At 44.4% G+C, this 19,708-nt stretch overlaps 1 protein-coding gene across 3 annotated transcripts; it reads left to right on the top strand.

Moving 5' to 3' along the window:
- Positions 1-3,027: 3,027 nt before the first annotated feature.
- ZNF354C (zinc finger protein 354C) lies at positions 3,028-19,037 on the top strand. Of its 3 annotated transcripts, none has more exons than XM_088023209.1 (5): positions 3,028-3,107; positions 4,523-4,609; positions 9,476-9,602; positions 10,078-10,173; positions 14,659-19,037. In XM_088023209.1, exons 2-5 carry the CDS (start codon positions 4,577-4,579, stop codon positions 16,071-16,073), a joined length of 1,671 nt encoding a protein of 556 aa, XP_087879335.1. In that variant the 5' UTR covers positions 3,028-3,107; positions 4,523-4,576; the 3' UTR covers positions 16,074-19,037. The 3 variants fall into 3 exon arrangements, with proteins under 3 accessions (XP_087879335.1, XP_087879334.1, XP_087879336.1); XM_088023208.1 differs by having other exon boundaries at positions 10,075-10,173; XM_088023210.1 differs by lacking the exon at positions 3,028-3,107 and adding an exon at positions 4,909-5,159 and having other exon boundaries at positions 4,521-4,609; positions 10,075-10,173.
- Positions 19,038-19,708: the final 671 nt, after the last annotated feature.

Genomic DNA, 19,708 nt, shown 5'->3' with positions numbered 1-19,708 from the left:
TCATGATCCTGGAGTCCCGGGATCGAGTCCCACATCGGGCTCCCTGCTCGGCAGGGAGTCTGCTTCTCCCTCTGACCCTCCCCCCCCCATGCTCTCTCTCTCTATCTCATTCTCTCTCTCAAATAAGTAAATAAATAATCTTAAAGAAAAAGGTTAAAATAGATTTACTTATAAATAAATATAGATGATAAAAGTCGAGGAAATTGCCAAAATTCGTAGCTGAGAAAGTGGAATATGGAAGTATTAAAATTGGATACTGGTGGTCATGGCCTATTAGCTCATACTGTAAACATTTTAAATGGGACAAAGTAGAATAAATTTGCGTTTGGCTTAATGTATAATAAAGGAAGTCAAAGGAAAAGTTAATTCTTGATTTTTACCATCAGAAAAATGGGGCATAAAGAGTATTTTTAAAAACACTATTGCCAGGACTATTTAAAAAGATATACTTAATAGTTGAAAAACATTATATTTGAAATGTTCTTAACATCCTCATCTTTTCCATATTTTGAGTTTTGAGCTTTTCCAACCACTTATAACTACTCTGTCCAAAGCAGTTATAACTACTGCTGTCTTCTCAGAATTTACGGCCATGGATGTCTAACTAGTCCCAGTCTCTCGGCTGCTTCCTTTGACCCTTCGGTTAACGCTCAGCACAGCTGTCAGAGTGATCACTTAGAAATGGACATCAGAGGCGGGACAGGGGAGACCCTGGGGCTCTGAGGCCTCTGTCCCGCCCATCCCTGGGATGCTGCGGGAGGCTCTTGGTCTTGTCGCAAGAAGGCATTCAAGGAGAGATGGGACACACGGTTGAGCGGTGTTAAGTGGGAAATCTTATTCAAGTGAGAGTATGCTCTCCAGTCGTGGGAACAGATGAGCTCAAGGGGAAGCTGGGTTCGGGTCTCTACATCTTTTACTGACAGTTCTTAGCTAGGGAGTGGAATATATATTACTTGGGGAGGGGCTTCCCGCCTTTTCTCCCTTACCTGATCAGGGTCTCCAGCCTTCTTTGTCTTGGGCCTGTCTGGCTTGATCCGGCTTTTTGTGGCTTTGTTTTGGGAGCGCTGTCAGGACAGGTTTCTAACTCCGCCCCCCCCCCCCCCCCCCCCCCGTAGCTGACCCTGAGTCCCCGTTTGCTGGCCTCCAGCATCCTATTAACACCTAGGTAACTGCCTACTCCTACATCTCCACTGCTCAGAGCATTCTCTTTCAGAGTAAGATCCAGTGACGGTGACCAATAAGAGCCTGCACATTCTAGTCCTCTTGCCTCTGATCTCGCACATACTTCTTTCTGCCTTCTTTCTGCTTCGGCAACGGTATTAATGTGTCTTCAACAGGCCGGGTGTGCCCCCACCTCCGGGCATCTGCTTTTCAGCCTGCCGGAAAGCCTTCCCACAGATCCTCCACCGGGCTCACTCTTCATCTTTGCAGATCTTTCTTCAATGTCACCTTCTCAGTCAGACGTTTCTTAACCACTTTGTATAACATTGCGGTACCCCCTCCCAGAGTTGCTGTTCCCCCTTTCTTGTCCTTATTAGTGCCCATCACTACTAAAAACATACTTGTTTATCATCTTTCTTCTCTCCCCTCCCAGAGAATTTAAGCTGCACAGATGCAGAGGTTTTGAGAGTTTTGTTCAACTGGTGTATTTCTAACATCTAGAACAATGCCAGGAGCAAGAGAGGTGTTGAATATTTTGTTGTTCTTGAATGAATGAATAATGGAATCTTATGCAGCAGTGATAATGAATGAACTTTGAATGTATCAAGATAGGCGAATCTAAAAGTTGTTAAAGATAACAGGCTCAAAAAAGGGATCTCTCAGGCCAAATTGCCCCTTCACCAAACAAAGACTTACTTAGAGTTTCAGCTCTTCCAGAAATGGAATCTTAAACCAGCCAACCAGGAGCCCCGTGATCATCATTAGTTAAGCAATCTGGCTGATAAATCTTTGCCATCTTCTGTAGGGAAACTAACCTTGTAATAACCAATCCACTTCTTGCCAAGTATAACTTCCTTGTTCCTGCTCCCTTCTGCCTATAAGAGGCTTGCATGTAGTACTTCTTGGAGCTCCTTCCTACCTGCTAGATGGGTAGGTTCATGAATCTACCTGGTTCATGAATCACTGAATAAAGCCAATAAGATCTTTAAAACATAGTTGATTTTTTTTTTCAAACATCGTTCATGTTGAGCATGTCACAGGAGAACATACAGCAGATTCCATTTATATAAAGATCAAAAACCTTAAAAAAAAGAAAGCCACACCTACTGTGGAATACAATACCATCAAGCTAAGCAAGTCAAATGCTTAGCACAATTTAGACAAATGACAGGGGAGCATTGTGGACAGGGCTTCAGAAATTCTGGTCAAATATCTTTTTTTTTTTTTTTTTTTTTAAGCAAAGTGTTGGGTCTGTGGGTATTGGTTTCTTGCTTAAACTGTACCTATGCATGTCTTATGGGTATGGTACGCACTGAAATACAAATAATCACAACTAGCTGGTGGGGGGCCGTGGCGCACGGATTCCCCTAAAGGCATCTAAATTCAGGTTTTGTTTTTGCAGATCACCTTGCCTGCCTAGCCCAACAAGCCCCCGGGCGGATGCAGGCAGCCGGCACTCGCAGGAGACCACCCGCCTTACTCGGCTCGCGCGCGCCCTCGCGTTACCGCGGACCTCGCGGGGACGGGCAGCGGGTCCCGTGAGCTCGCGGGGGCAGGGAGCGGCCATCTCCCGGGGGTCGCCCAGCCGCCTTTTGGGAAATGTAGTCCGCGCGCGGCCGAGGCATGCCGGGAGTGGTAGTCCTGGGGCTCGCGGGGTTGCGGGACTGCTCCCCGGCCTTTCTGGGGCCGGTGGCGCTGGTGGCCCCGGCTGCATTGGGGCGGCCTGCCTGGGGCGGAGACCTCCCGGGGGCCTCTTCCCACCGGCGGTGGAGCCAGCGCCTGTCTCGGCTTGGGTGGGGAGCGCGGAGCCGGGCGGGGCCGCGCGCGGGCTCCGGGAGACGCGGCGCGGCCCGTGGGTCAGGGGCCGGTCCCTGCGGCCCGGGCGACCGCGCGTTGGGGGCGTCGCAGGTCGGCGGGAGACGCGCGGGGAGGGAGCGCCCGGCCAGGTGAGCTGGGGCGTGCCGGGACTGCTGCGGGCGGGGGGTCGGTGGGGGCCTGTCTGCTGGGAGACTTCTTTGTGATGGGAAAACAATAGCTCGTGCCCGCCGAGCACTCGGTGTCCCCGGCAGAGGGCTAGCGCCTTGGATGAATTAACTCATTTCATCTTTCGGGATTTATGCCCTGTAAGGTGGCTGCACACTGCCCCCATTTTACAGACGGAGAAATTGGGGCAGAGCGGCCAGGTAATTTGCCACATTTAGCGAGGGCCCTGGACCGGAACAAGGATTCCGTTCCTGCCCGTTACTTCACATTTTTTGTTTCTTGGCAGGTCGGTCCGACTCCCTAAGTTCTCAGCCTCCCTCGCATCTGTAAAATGGGGTAGCAATACTTTTTAGGGTCCTCGTGAGGTTTAGAAACAATACATGCAAAGCACCCCCGATTCTGGTGTGGAGGAGGTATGCATCACGGAGTGTCTATGGTTACTCCTCCAGCAGCTTCCCCCACCTGGCTGAGGCGCCCCAGCCCCAGATGACACCCCACACTCAGCTAGCCAAGCTCTCACGCCAGGTGCTGCTCCCCGAAGAGCCCTCGGCAAAGCCAGGTGGCCAGGGCAGGCAGCTGTGGCCGGGCCCCCCTCTGACACTGGTCTGGCTGCTCCAGGCGCCCTCCTCCCGTGTCCTCCCAGCTGCGGTTTGTGTGTGAGAAGGAGGGCTGTTTTCCGCTGTGGGTGCTCTCGGTGGCGACCCCTGTGGGATGTGTGTTTAAGAGGGTCCGCCGAGCAACAGTCTGGTGTGCATCTGTGCGAGAGGGAGTGTTTTAACCACGTTCCGGTGGGTGCGGTAAGGTCTGGCCGGACACGGGGGCGGGGGCTGGAGGAGGAAGGTTTGCAGGTTGTGTTATATGGAGGACCCATGCAGCACTCCAGGCAGGGGCCACTCAGGGAAAGCACCTGGGTGGGTCTTTAGGCAGAGAGACAAGGCAAATATGGGCAAGCGCCTGTAGCGTGATTTCTTGGGGAAGGGGCTAGGTGGGGCAGGCCGACCTAGGATTGGCTGCCTGTGTTGGAAAGTGGCAGCTGGGAAAATTCATGTTCATTGTGGGTTTTACAGCGTGTACCCTTTAAAGCTTCCCTAAGGCCTCCAGGTATCTAGGGGTGAGTCGCAGTTTGTGGAGTCACAGCTAGAAGACCTTAGGTGACTTTATAGCAATTAGAACATCATTAATACAAGGAGACGGAGATGGGCGAATTGTCTTAGAGCTTCATTGGCTTTGTAAGCACGCATTTTTTTTTTTTTTGGTCTGCGTGGTTTATGTGCTGTTGGTTCGTTGGGACCCTGTAGACATTATGGGTGGTTGGAACTTGCTCTCTCCAAGCCATCCCTTGACACCAGAGTTCCTCATGACACCTTTTCCTCTCCAGACCTACCTTGTCAGCAGTCTGCACTCCCTTGCTAGGAAAACCGACAAGGAAAGAATGGCCGTGGATTTGCTGCCCACGAAGGTGACAGTAAGTGAAGTTTGTCTTCTTCATAAATTGCTTTTTGGGCTTAGGGATGGTGGATGTATTTCCATTCTTTGGGTAATTTTCTCTCCAAGAAAAACTGGGGAATCCAGAGCTTTGTAAGTTTTCCCCAGGATGCAGGGAGGGAGTGCTGAGGAATGTGCCGCCTCTGTTTCCAGGTTGCTCTTAATTCACCCTAACCTCACTTTATGACCCAAGATTGAGTCAGCCCTAAATATATGCTTCTGGCTAGAGTAAATGCTTGGTGTGGAGTATCAGGTATTAGGCAGTCTTTGTCTTCACAGGAGATATAGTCTCGCTTGGGACAAAGACATGGAAGGAGCAAAGACACCCTCAGCGAACATTTATCGAGCACCAACTGTGCACAGGATGCTCTGCAAGGGCACCGGAGTCACAAAGAGGAAAGGCGATATTTCTGTCTCCGGGGAGTTCATGGCACTGACCTTAGGAAATGATTCAACATCCAAGAAGAGCAGGAAAAGATCCTGGTTGCGGGGTCATTTCGAGCTGACACTGAAGGCCAGAGCTGCTGGTGGTGGGCATCCCAGAAGGAGTCCAGCTACACTTGGGCCCTGAGGCCGGCACTGGGGAGGACAGAGGGCTGGGGGTTGCTAGGATGGCACACTGTCCACGTGTCCCCATTCTGGACCCGACTGATGTCTTTGTCTCCTCTGATTCTTGCCCCCCTGTCCCCCCTCCTGGGCCCTTCTTGCTCTTTGCCCTTTTGACATTCTTTTTCATTACCTTAACCTTCTGAAGATCTTTCCCAAATCTCTGTCCTCAGGCCGGAGCTTTCCCTTAAAGACACAGTCTGTCATTCCCAAACTTTTAGGGAATATTTCCACATGGAGATCACAGCTTCTCCCCAACACCAGCTCCTGTTCCTTCCATGGATTTTCCATCCTGCCATCCCCAAAGCCTCTGTTTTCATTGGCCGCTTTCCCCAAAAGTAGTGGTGGCCTACAGGTTATAAATGTGGACCCTCAGTTCCTAAGTTCACATCCAGGCTTAGGGATGTGACCTTGGCAAGTCATTTTCAGTGTGCCTCATTTCCTCATTTGTAAATGAGATTAATAATACGCGTACCTTGTTTGATTCGTTCAAGGGGACTGTTAATTTTACATTGTCTTTTACTTTTTTTTTTTTTACATTTTACAAGTGAGGAAGCTGAGGCATGGAGAAGCAAATAACTTGACCAAGGTCTCACAGCTAGCCTTGACCCCAGACAAGGTCATCTATACAGTTAACATTACACTCCGAGAAAGTATATGTAAAATGCTGAGACCAGTGCATGTTAATTCTCAGTAAATACTGGCTCCTACGATTGTTATTATCATCATAAGCAGCAACAGCTTTATTTTAGGACCTGCCAAATTTGGTATGCCTCTTGCCCACTAGGCTAGGCTTTGCTTTGATTCTCGAATTACAAGGAGATGGGTGTTTCAGAAAACCAGAATGTAAAGAGCAGCAAACACAGTGCAAAGCAATATCCAGCGATGACTGGGCTGCCCTCTGCCGAGAGGGAGGACTCTTCACTGTCTGAGCTGGAGAGACAGTCTTGGTTGTAGCTAAGGGAAGCTGGAGAGGAGGGTCTTTGCAACCCAGAGCCAGTGTTTTGTTTTGTTTTGTTTTGTTTTGTTTTGTTTTGTTTTTGACCACTAATTTACTGAAAACCAAAGATTTGAAAGCAGACAGAATAAAGATGCTATACAAAATACAGAGCATCAGCGTCTGAATGCCCATTGGCTTCTCATTTGAAACGATAGAATAACATTTTATATGAAAGAAAGAAACTGTCAACCCAGAATTCTATAACCAACAAAGGTAGTCTTTAAGAATGAAGACAGAAGGAAGTTCTTCAGGCTGAAAGGAAATAATACCAGATGGGAATTCTCATGTTGGCAAGCAAGTGAAGAGCATTAGAAATGGAGGCTATAAATATAAATATAGAAATACTTTTTCCTCTCAGTTTCTTTAAAATGTCTACGATTGTTTAGAGCAAAACTATACTGAATGATGGAGTTTACAATGTAGGTGAATATAGTGCATATGACAGCCGTGGATCTAGAGTTCATTTGTGTCTGGACTGGAAAAGCTCTATCTTTATCTCTGGGGATGCCCGGATGGCTGATTTTTGACCCCTGGGCACGATAAAGGCAGTGGATGTACTGTTTAAGATCCCAATGCCCCTGGCTACCCTCAGGGTCATCTTCTTCACTGACGGTTGGCAGCTGGCCTACATGGTTTGACAAGCCTTGCTTGATACACAAAAGGCCCCTGCTCACAGTTTCGCCTTTGAACTCTTATCATATAGTCCAAGGACACAGCCTCATCCGTGTGTGCAAATAAGGGGAGATTCGTGGAACATCTCTCGGTCCTCCAGGGCCTCAGTGCACTCTCTATCTTGTTGCATCGTACCCACTGCCTCCCGTGAGCACACCTGGTGAGGTCTGGTGAGTCCTGTCAACTGTCTGAACCGGAAGCATCTTTCTAACAGGGACAGCATGAGGAAGGGGTGGTAGACATTCCCATATACTCGCAGGTTCTTGCATTCTGTGTGAAATCAAGTGTTAGCTCTAACTAGACCACAAAGAACTAAGAATGTATATTATAATTCTCAGAGCAACCACTACAAACGCAAAGAGGTGGAGTTGAAAACTCAATACACAAGTGAAAATGGAATCGAGAAAATTTCAAAACAAACACACACACCCTGTTAAACAATGTAAGGGTACAAAGTAATAAAAGATTGCTCTTCTGTCCCTCCACAAACATGAAAGAATAATGAGGGTGGACGGCTTGTTGTATTCTTCCAAATGTATCTGTATAGAAGGTAGATAGGTAAAAAATTTTTCAACAAATACGGATTGTTTTGCAGCTCGATTTTTCATATGAATCAACAGTGTGTCAAGGTCAAATTCCAAGGTCAGCCATACAGATCTACCTCATTCTATTTAATGGTGTTATATATAAAACATTTCATGGAATCAGTGTCCTATAATTTGCTTACCCATTCCCCTGTTGATAGATTTGTAGGCGGTCTTCAATTTTTCACCATTGTATTATTAGTTTCCTATTGCTCTTGTAACAAATTGCCAGAAACACAGTGTCTTAAAACTACATAAATTTCTTCTCCTGCAGTTCTGGATGTCCAAAGGCTGAAATTGGTTTCGCTGGCTTAAGGTCAAGTTCTTATCAGGGCTGGCTCTTTCTGGAAGCTCTCAGGGGAAATCTGTTTCCAGGCCTTGTTTGCACCTTCGGGTGGCAGCCTGCGTGCCTTGTCTTGGGGCCCTTTCAGCCGTCTTCAAAGTGCATGACTTCAGTCTGTTTCTGTCCTCATGTCTCCACCTTGTCCTCTTCTGACTGTGACTCCTCTTGGGTCCTAACAGGGATCACTGTGATTACACTGGATCCACCTGGATAATAATCCAGGCTCTTCCCATCTCAAAATCCTTAAGGGGAGCCTGGGTGGCCCAGTTGGTTAAGCATCCGACTTTTGATCTCAGCTCAGGTCATGATCTCAGGGTCGTGAGTTTAAGCCCCACATCGGGCTCCACACTAGGCGTGGAACCTACTGAAAAAAAAACATCTTCAGAGTCCTTTTTTTATTAAAAAAAAATTTTTTTTAAGAAAAAAACAAAGCATAAGCAGAGGGTGGGGCGGTGGATGGGCAGAGGGAGAGAGAGACTCTTAAGGAGACTCCCTGCTCAGCACAGAGCCCCGACGTGGGGCTTGATGTCAACGACCCTGAGATCCTGACCTGAACTGAGATTGAGAGTCAGACACTTAAGGAACTGAGCCACTCAGGTGCCCCCAGAGTCCTTTTAGTCATATATATAGTGTTCACAGTTTCATTACTCAGCCTACCTCAACTGTTGGCTTATCAGTAAAGTTCCGGTGAACATCCTTGAACAAATATCCCTACCCAGTTGTGTGAGGATTTCTTGTAGTTGAATTCTAAAAGTAGAATCACAAGGTCAAAATGTATCATTTTTCGTGAGTTTCAGCTCTGTCATACAAGAGTTGCCATCTGGTCAACCTCTGCTTTCTCACAGTTTGGGGTTTAATGGGGTTCTCTTGAAAGAACTTCCTTTTCTCACAGTTCCCTTTGGCACCTGTACAGTCTTGCAGGTCCTCTGGATCTTTTCGTTTCCATAGACCATGGAAACCCATGTGACAGTATAACTTAGACATCTGTCTGCCTGAATTCAGTTCCAATCTCCACCAATTTCTAACAGGGTTACCTTGGGAGGTGACGTCACCTTTCTGAGCTGTTTCGTCATCTGCAAAGTGATTTACTTATAATATCTTCTTAATAGGATTTCTCTGAAACTCAGCGAAGATACTGTGTACAAAGCTCCCGTCATAGTCCCTAACATACAAGTATCCAGTAAACATAAACTAATATTATTCTTATCATTTGCTTTACAGCTCAGAAATTCCTTTTTGTTTCGGTTCTGCTAAGGGCATTTCCACAGTTTTCTGGCATTTGCTCTAAGTGTATTCTGATTTTTTCCCCCTTTCATTTAATTTGGATTTTGAGTGAGAGGGAGGTGAATGTATGTGCTCAGTTACTCTGATAAGTCCCAGGCAGGGAATTGAAAAACCCGTTGGCAGAGACTTTGCCTTTTTCCCTGCTACCCTCCCAGCACATGGCTCCCAGTGGGCTCTCAGTAGATATTTGTGACCTAGTTGCTGGGTGGTCCCCAAAGTAACATAAATAGTCGATGTGAAATACCTGGCATCCTGGGACATTTTCAGGATCAGTTGCTACCCATCCCCGCACAGCCCCGCACCTCCCTAGTGGTGGTGAGGTTGGTCCCGCTGAGCAGGAGTGGGTTCCCGTTGCAGGAGTCTGTGACATTCAGGGACGTGGCCGTGTTCTTCAGCCAGGACGAGTGGCTGCGCCTGGATTCCGCGCAGAGAACCCTGTACCGGGAGGTGATGCTGGAGAACTATGGCACCCTCGTCTCGCTGGGTAAGGACCTTTCCTCATGATGGAGAGTCTGCCGGGGGAGCTACCTCTTTGGGGTTCAGAGTCCACAGCTTCTCTCCTGCTGTGCCCCTGGGAAAGGATGAATCTCTGTGGAGTGGAAAGTGTGTGTTTTGATGTCAGGCCACCCTTCACGCTGTGCTCTTCTCCCTCTGCCTTCCTCCCACCTCCCCCTCTCCTGACCAGTGTCCTCCTCTTCCAAACCCTGGGTCCCCGTTTAGAGTCTGAGAAACATACAGGATTGCCAGGGTAGAGGCATTCATAGCCGGGGCCCGCCTCATTTCTGAACCGAGCCCCGCCTCCGGATCCAACCCCTGAGAGCCCAGGCCCCTCAGAAGCGCCGGTGCTACCTGTTCTGCCTCCCCAGGCTACCCCCTCTGCACTGTGGGTTCTGCTTTGTGAGCTCTGGAGTTGCCCTTCATGCCACCTGTTCAACCCGCGTTCCCTTCCTCACGAGCAGGGATTCCGTTCTCAAGGCCGAAGGTGATCTGCCAGTTGCAGGAAGGAGAAGATCCCTGTGTGGTGGACAGGGAACTCCCTTGGGATGCCTGTCTAGGTGAGTGAGTGGCTGGGAAATGGGTGCAGGGGTTTTTATACATGAGCTGGCCATGAGGAAGCAGTGCTGGGAGAACTTCCTGGAAACTCTGAGCCAGGGCCTCCTGACCAGAGGCTCTGTGCTTGGAACGGTTTTCTTGGCATCAAGAAGGCCCTTAGGTAGGCCTCTTTCTTCTCCTCCTTAACACTCCCCGCATTCTCTACCTCTTTTCCTTTCCTGCGGCTTCGCCCACTCCCTTCCGCCATCTTGGCCTCTTGGCCTTCATGGTATTTCTTCCCATCTGCGTTTACACGGGTTCATGCCTGACAGATTTTAAATACTTTACACCTTCTGTCTTGTTTTGAATTCGTTGTAATTTCTCTCACCAACCACATATTTCAGAGTGTTGTCAATGCTCCCGTGTCTCTGATTTCTTAACTCAACATTTCCCTTTTATCTCCTTGAAGACTGGGCTGTCACATCCCACTGTTAGAGTTGACCAGCTCTCCTTGACCACCGTAGCCTTTCCAGACCAGGGGTTGGCACGCTTGTCCTACAACGGGCCAGATGGTAAATAGTTCGGCTTGGGGGCCATGGGGTCTCTACTGCAACCCTTTAACTCCCCTTTTGTAATGCAAATGCAGCCAGAGACAGTGGTAAGTGGATAGGTGTGCCTGCCTTCCAGCAACAGAGCTAGAGTTGGCCCCGAGATCTGGAGTTTGCACACTCCTAGCCCCGGCTAACCTCACTGGTCTTGATCCTAAAACTGTAGGTCATTGGAGTTGAAGGATCACTTGAAGACAGTCAAGTTTAGATACCGCTCTTTATATCAGAAGAAACAGCATAATCGGAGGTTGTAAAACACTTTGCTCACAGAGCCAGAGAGCTGAAGAGCAGTGACAGAAACCTAGATCACCTCTGTCATTTCTGTTCACCTCGTGACATGGATTTGCAGTATTTTGCTTCTGTCTTTGTGGTTTGGCCTTTAATCTATGATTCTTGCCTTTATTGGCTTTTTTTTCCACAAATACTTTTCACCTTTATTAAAATATATTTTTCTCCAAAAGGCTAGTGAGTAGTACAGGATAGAACTTAAGATCACGGTTTGAGTTTAGACATTCCTAAGCTCACATTACGCCTGCCACAGCTCGCAAGTGGTCTGCGCTATGGGAAAGTTACCCACCCTCTCTGAGCTTTGTTCTCCTCTCCCACTCTGCACCATCCACAGAGCGATCTTTTCGAAACTCAGGTGTATTAATCCTGTGCCTTAGGAGACTTTGTTGTTTCTTGGTTATCCACGGAGGCACGTCCCATTCCTTACTGTGACCTTAAACCTACTTCATAGCCTGTTTCCATGTTGCTTTACAGGAATTGGTGACCCCTTCCACACCAGCTCATGTTCCCGCCAAACCTGCACACTCATTAAGTTTGTCTGTCATTCCTTCTTGGATCACCACCTCCATCTTGTCCCCCCGGAAACCCTCTTGTGGTGCAAGACCCACCTGTCTCCCTGACCTGTCGGTTTTCCTTATTTCTCCTACTTCCCAGTCACTGTTCATTTCTCAATCACTCGCATTCATATGGCACTTTTTCCATGCCTTGAACGCATCCGTGACAGCATCTGTTGTAGGGAATTATAGTTACTTTGTTATTATTTATTTTCCTAACTGGAGTGTATATATTTAAGGAAGAGACCAGGTCTTTCTTTGAATTCTGTGCCTCTGGCATCAAATACCCTGCATTGAGCTAAGAGTGTTTGAATTTAATTGAGCTGCCTATATGATGAACTCAGTGCTGATAGGCTCAAAATTAAGAACTCGGTGCAGCCTGGGACGACTGGGTGGCTCAGTCCGTTAAGTGTCTGCCTTCAGCTCAGGTCATGATCCCAGGGTCCTGGGATCGAGTCCCACATCGGGCTCCCTGCTCGGCGGGGATTCTGCTTCTCCCTCTTCCTCTGCCTGCCACTCCCCCTGCGTGTGCTTGCTCTCTCTCTGTGTCAAATAATAAACAAAATCTTAAAAAAAAAAAAAAAAACTACAGCAGTTGCCTCACTGCTCGGCTTCGACTCTGTCCTCGCGCTGGTCCAAGCTGCCCACTTAACCCAAATATGACCATTTCATCTTATTATTACCTGCCGAAGAATGTACAACAACTGTATTTATACTTCGAGTTCCTCGGCCTGTTGTTCAGGAACCCGGTGCTCGGCCTCATCCTGTTGAATCAAAATTTTAATGAATTCCAACCTGGATTTCCTTCTTTTTTTTTTAAGATTTTATTTATTTATTTGACAGAGAGAGAGACAGCGAGAGAGGGAACACAAGCAGGGGGAGAGGGAGAGGGAGAAGCAGGCTTCCCGCCAGGACCCTGGGACCATGACCTGAGCCGAAGGCAGACGCTTAATGACTGAGCCACCCAGGCGCTCCTAGATTTCCTAACTTAGTAAATAGCCCTCTCCTAAATAGGTTTACTTTCCCCCCAGATGACTTTGATCAGGCGTCCTGACTCACAGGGTCCTCTTTTCTTGTTCTGCTGAAACCCATCCCCTCTTTACTATCCAGCTTCCTTCATAAAACCACTCCCCGCTAATACTGTCAATGCTGGTATCTTGGTTCTCTGAACCTCAGACCTGAATTATACACTCAAGACTTCTCATGCCAAGGGGAAACATGCTATTCCTGTCTAGTCATTTGTTTGTTTCATGTTATCCTTGCTGATTATTCACTATTTGTTCAATAAATGACTGATTAGGTTTCAGGAATCCAGCATGAGAGGAGAGAATCTCTTTTCATTTTTCAGGTCACCTGCCCTTCATAATTTTTCCAACTTCTTCTGCCCATTCATGCATTATCTTTTTAATGTAATTAATGTATTAATGTACATGCATTAATGTACCTGTGTACTTGTGTGCACAGTAGGGGACTAACAAATAACTGTAAGACATATCCACTGTTCTCCTTGAACAAATACTTGAATTATTTTCAGGTTTCATATAAATATATATTAGTTAAATGTTAGAATATATAAGTAAAACGTTGTGAAATTCTAAGAAAGAGATGGCTAATTTAGGCTTTACTAGATAAACTTCTTTAGAAAAATGAGATTAGAGTAGACTGGTAAGTTTCTGGATGGGCAGGGAATGCCATATTGTGGCAAAGGATGAAAAGAGAGAAGGTACCCTGGTTGATTCTTTAAAATCCAAACTGCTGGGTTTCCCATTAACATCATGAAGAAAAATCTGTATTTTTATATAGATTTATAGCCTGTATGTCTTCTTCCTCTTACTATTTGATTTTAATAAATTATATTTTATTACTAAAACTCAATGGATTTTATTAATATAAATAACCTAGTTATACTTTGTTTTATTGTTTAAGTACAAACAATTACCTCATTACAAAGGCCTGGTTTTAATCTATTTTCAATCATGGATTGATTAAAGAGAGCCAGATTTTAACCCACACTTCCTTAGAATCAGCTCAAGCTAAACCCTTTCACTTACCATTAGATCTGAGCTTGGGGCTTGGGGCATACTGACTCCACATTTCTTGCAGACTTTCATTAGTCTAAAAAGATTCCTACAAAGGAGGTTAATCTTCTGGGTTGCAGCTTACTAGAAGAGACAAATATATCTATTTCTCCTTGGGATCAAATAGGAAGGAGAAAAGTGATGACAGGGTGGTATGAAGAACTCTTATTCCTCCAATCACCAGGGATAGATTGTTGCACATGGCCGATTGATTCCGTATTTTCCTCCTCTTTATAGTCAGCATCTTGAATTTAGATCAGATATCCTCAACACAGTCCTGCTTCAGGGTCACCGCAAGTTTTAAAAGCTGAACGTCCTCTTTTCACAGATTGTGATATGAAGTCAGATTCACATACAGATTCACAAAACTTAAGGAAAACATTGCAGCGATTTTTAAATTAATGTGTATAGACTTTCAGTGAAAGCATGGGGAAAAACCTAATAAAAGCCACATGTGAATAGAAAGGAGAAAACCTGGCTGGCTCTGTCGGTGGAGCGTGTGACTTTAGATCTTGGGGTTGTGATTTTGAGCCCCACATTGGGTGTAGACATTACTAAAAAAAAATAAGTAAACTTCAAAAAAAAAAAAAAGGCAGGTTACCTGCTTCATTGCTCCATATACAGAGTAGAAAATGATTAACTGAAGTATCCCATGGTATCCAACTGGAGCTTACGAGCCGACATTTTTCTGTAGCCTCATGCCTTCTGCTCAACCAGTTCTTGCCTCTGTGTTTACTTCTCTCAAGTTGCAGTGTTTCCGTTTCCAGTGTTAATTTGTCCACTGTACTCTCCCACACTACTCCTTCCCCTCTTCACCTCTCTTTCCATCCCATTCTCTTTTTCCCCAGAGGCAAGACCATATTTGAGATCAAAAGAGGTTTCAGAGCTCTTTTTTATGGACTACTGCCAGTTTTAGGGTTCTACCAATGCATGTCTATCCCGTTAGAGGTGCCATCATTCATGCTTCTGACTCATTCCAGGTCTCAAGACTCGGCCCGAAATGGAAGCCTTGCCTCCCAGGCAGGGCATTTCTAGAGAAGAAACATCTCAGGGAATAATAAAGAAAAGGTCCGTTAAGTGTGGTCTCTGGGACACCAATTTTGGACAAACTTTGGGATTTGAGAGCGGGACAGAACAGGAGCAACAAAAGAAACCTCTTAGGCAAATGGTGGCCTCCCACAGAAAAACCGTGAGTGGAGATGTAAAGCAGACAAGTCTTGAATTGGGGAAAGGCTTACTTATAAATACAATTCTTGTTACACAGCAGAGTGTTCCTATAGAAAGGATACCCAATGTATATTACACCTTTGGGAAAGAGTTTAGACAGAATTTTGACCTAATGAGATGCTTCCAGATTTATCCAGGAGAAAAACCTCATATTTGTCACGAATGTGGGAAAAGCTTTGCCCAGAGTCTCCATCTGATTGAACACCAGAGAATTCATACTGGCAAGAAACCCTACAGGTGTGATGAGTGTGGGAAAACCTTTAGCCACAGATCATCCCTTCTTGCCCATCAGAGAATCCATACGGGAGAGAAACCTTACAAATGTAATGAATGTGAGAAAGCGTTCAGCAGCAGTTCGACCCTGATCAAGCATCTGAGGGTGCACACCGGAGAGAAACCCTATCACTGCAAGGAATGTGGGAAAGCCTTCAGCCAGTGTTCAACCCTCACCGTACATCAGAGAATTCATACCGGTGAGAAACTCTATAAATGTGCTGAATGTGAGAAGGCCTTCAATTGTAGAGCAAAACTTCATAGACACCAAAGAATCCACACAGGGGAGAAACCCTATAAATGCAGTGAGTGTGGGAAACGTTACAGCCAGTTTGCATCCCTGGCTGAACACCAGAGGTTTCATACTGGGGAGCAGCTGTGTAAGTGCTTGGAATGCGGGAGAACCTTCACACGCATCTCAACCTTTCTCGAACACCAGCGAATTCATACCGGCCAGAAACCCTATCAATGTAACGAGTGTGGGAAAACCTTCAACCAGTATTCCTCCTTCAATGAACATCGTAAAATTCACACCGGGGAAAAGCTCTATACCTGTGGAGAATGTGGGAAAGCCTTTGGTTGCAAATCCAACCTGTACAGGCACCAGAGAATTCACACTGGAGAGAAGCCCTACCAGTGCAATCAGTGTGGGAAGGCCTTCAGCCAATATTCTTTCCTCACCGAACACGAGAGAATCCATACCGGAGAGAAACTCTACAAGTGTATGGAGTGTGGGAAGGCCTACAGTTACAGATCCAACCTGTGCAGACACAAGAAAGTTCACATGAAGGAAAAACTCTATAAATGGAAGGAGTATGGGAAGCCTTTTATCTACAGCTCCTCCCTTACTCAGTATCAGAGATTTCTTAGAGCAGATAAGCCCGGTGAAGTTTAATTCTTCTCTCAAATAATTCAAGACTCCTCACCGAAGAATAATAAATAGGGCACAGACTCCGGATTAGATTAAATGTTTGGGTTTGTTTTTTTTTGTTTTTTTGTTTTTTTGTTTTTTTTTTTGCTTCTGGAGAAAATATGATAGTTCCCACTAAGTCATGGTGAAATTGATCAGTAGGATTATGAAGAGTACTGATTTATCAAAATTTCTAAGAACATTAAATGCTAATAAGGTTTCTAAGAACATAGAAAAAATGTTTAATTCGTAGAAAAAATATAAAAGGCCTAACAAAAAAAACATGAAAATAATGGCATATACATTTTATTTGTTTCATTAGAGTTTACTCCCTTTCTAAGAGCAAGCTTTGATATGAATTTTCTTTTAAATTAGTCATTGAGTTAATGTGAATAAGCGTGAGGCCGTATTTGCTAAAATGGCAAGCAAGCATAGGACACGCTTTTTTCTGTAAAGAGAAACTCAAGGTAAAAAGGAATTCTTTAAATTCAAATTTTCATGTGGAAATAATGAAGCTCACTTTTTATGAACTGCCTCAGCGGCAGGTTGTATATATAAATGTATGTGGACATAGGACATACAGACATACACACATAGCTTTAGAATATATGTATATTTTTTCCAAAAGTCTCTGATGAATAAAAAATTAATTTAGAATTTCGTTTTGGAAATTAAAATTTTGCCCAAATGGAATCTCTTTTCCTTTTCCTTATATTATTTCTTAATTTGATAGGATTTGACACTACTGAATAGAGTCTTAGGATAGTATTATAGAAGGTGCAGTGAACGAAAGCAAGGGAGACTGTCGCGCAAATACTCTCTCATCTGTTGCAGAAGGGTATGTATTTGCAGAATCTGACTGTATACCTGGTAGCTTATTAGAGCCAGGAGGAATTTTCATTTACTAACAAAATTGGGCCTATTGGGCAGAGTCAAGGCTAGAATCTAAGTTTTCAGCTCTGGTTTTCTAGGATAATTATAGATACGAATTATAATCATTGGCTTCCAACCTCAAGTCCTAAGAGTACTAGTCACTGTTTATTTTGTAAACTGGTTAGGCACAATTGCAGTAATTTAAGCAGCTTTATTTCTATGTTTACCAGGTTCCCCCAACTGCAATCGTACAGTCTCATTCTTTCTTTTTCTTCTATGTCCCTAATTATACCTGCTTTTATAATAACTGTACATAAATCCTCAGACTCAGCTTAGGTCCAGATGGTGATGCTTTTGGGGTTTTCACATATAAGATTGCCTTTTAGTTTGTTTTTGTTATTCATCTTTTAGGAATTCTTTTGTGTAAAGTGATATGTGAATATTTTATTATTAAACATTCTAGTCATCAGTTAAAATTGGCTTTCCAAACATTTTCCATATTTTTAACATACATTGCACTTCCCACAATTTTATATCTCACTTTCACAATTGGTATCATTTAAAAAAGTGTTCTAATAAAAGTAGCTAGAACCTTCTGTCTGAGAAAGGTTTTAGAATTAAATGCAGGCATTCAGCATAGCATGTTTCTTGACTTGCCTTAGCTCATTTGAAAACATCTTTTTATATATTTAAGTATACTTACAAGGAAATGAGCTTTTAAAAAGACCTCAGTGTGTCTGAGGTATCTTTTTATGAAACAGATAAAAAAGATAGCACTTCAAGACAAAGCACTCAAAAGATAATGTCAGAAGGACACGGGAGCCATCTTGAAGGTGCTCTCACTGGTCAAATTTAAGATAATTTAAACATCAAAAATAACAGTCAATGTAACTGGTTATAACATACTAAGTAAAAATGAGCCCATAATGAAAAAAATGGTGGAAAAAAAAGGAAAGCTCTCTATAAACTAATCCGAAGAATGCCATCTTTTAACTGTATATGGAATGACAGATTTAGAAAAATCACTTTTATAACCCTTTATGTGATTAAACTAGGTAAATTGAATGGATGATAAACCCATTAGGTGAAAAAAAATTTAAGGAACATTATATGGTCTCAAAGTTCACAAATACCAATTGCAAAGAAAAGATACACCTTTCTAATGGAGAGATCTGGCTGTCAAACTGAGTTTCACTACTGGTGGGACAACCTGACATTGTGTGGCTCCTGATGATATGCAGTATGAAGCACACGTGATCATCTGTGATGTATTCTTGCCAAGAGTGTTTAATGAAAATCTAATTAAACCTCTTATCCAGATTTATGCTCCTATTCATAAGAAAGACAAGAGAGCAACAAGTCAAATTCCACGATGAGGAAATAGACAAACCCAGAGTTTGAGACTTTGTACAAGACAACTGGTCTGGATTTTTCAAGAAGCCAACATAGTAGAACAAAAAGGAGACTTCTAGATTAAGGCACTCAAGAGTCATAAGCAAGTTGTGATCCTTAGTTGGCTTCTGATTCAGAAAAATTAGAGCAACTATAAAAGACATTTGGGAGGGGGTACTTGGGGGAACTATGAGGATGGAATGGGTTTTAGATAATGTCATATGTTTAGTTTTCCTAGAAGTGATGGTGGTCTTGAGGTATTTAGGATGATGTCCTTATTCTTAGAAGATGCATGTAAAAGTTTTCAAGTTTAAAAAGTCATGGTGTCTGCAGCACATTTTCAGATAAATATGTAAAAAATTAGTCAACTGTTGTGAAAAATTAGTCAACTTTGTGGAGGATATAGAGATGTTCATTGGTCATCCTTTACATTTTTCTGTATGCTTATAATTTTAATAAAAAATTGAGGCAAAAAGTGATTGCATAATGTGATGAAGCTTCCAGTCAGAATTTTTCCTTTAGGAGCACCTGGGTGGCTCAGATGGTTAAGCGTCTGCCTTCGGCTCGGGTCATGATCCCAGGGTCCTGTGATTGAGCCCCGTGTCGGGCTCCCTGCTCCGCGGGAAGCCTGCTTCTCCCTCTCCCACTCCCCCTGCTTGTGTTCCTTCTCTTACTGTGTCTCTCTCTGTCAAATAAATAAAATCTTTTAAAAAATAAATAAAAATTAAAAAAAAGAATTTTTCCTTTGTACTCACATAAATTTCCTATTTGAGAGTTTATCTTCTGGGGATGTAATCATTGGAAATAAAATAACTTTTGGTTCATTCTTGTTCCACTTTATTTTTCAATGTGGGGCTTGAACTCATGACCCCAAGATCAAGACCTGAACTGAAATCAAGAGTTGGATGCTTAACCGACTGAGTTAAACTGTTCTTGTTCCAGTTTAAATGGAGTATGCACCTGCCACCTTTCTCTCCCACCAAATATAAATAAAAACCCTAGAGAGAATGCATGGAGCAGCCATCTGAGAACCCTGACTAGTATGGTAGAAGACAGACTTAAGGAAACCAGAATTTGAAGTAAGACCACTCTGGTACTCCCAGACATTCCTGTGGTAAGGACAGTAGTGGTTAAGCAGGCATCTAAACCTTTGAGGGAGGGGAACCCTTATCTCTGTTCAGAGGCACTACTTTCCTGCTACTTGGACCTGGAGGTAAATATATCCATGAAGTGAGAGCAGAGAGAACCCAAAGCCTTGGATTTTTAACCGGAAGACCAGGAAAAAGAAGTAGCCCCTGGGAGCTGGAATATGTCAGGTGGTGAGAGAAAAAGTAGTCTCCTAGAGTTGTGTATGC

The sequence above is a fragment of the Eumetopias jubatus genome, unplaced genomic scaffold (assembly GCF_037043125.1).
Source record: "Eumetopias jubatus isolate StellerSeaLion01/CBP00866 unplaced genomic scaffold, mEumJub1_p1.0 scaffold_5, whole genome shotgun sequence".
Lineage (NCBI taxonomy): Eukaryota > Metazoa > Chordata > Mammalia > Carnivora > Otariidae > Eumetopias > Eumetopias jubatus.
This window is presented reverse-complemented; position numbering and strand designations above follow the sequence as displayed.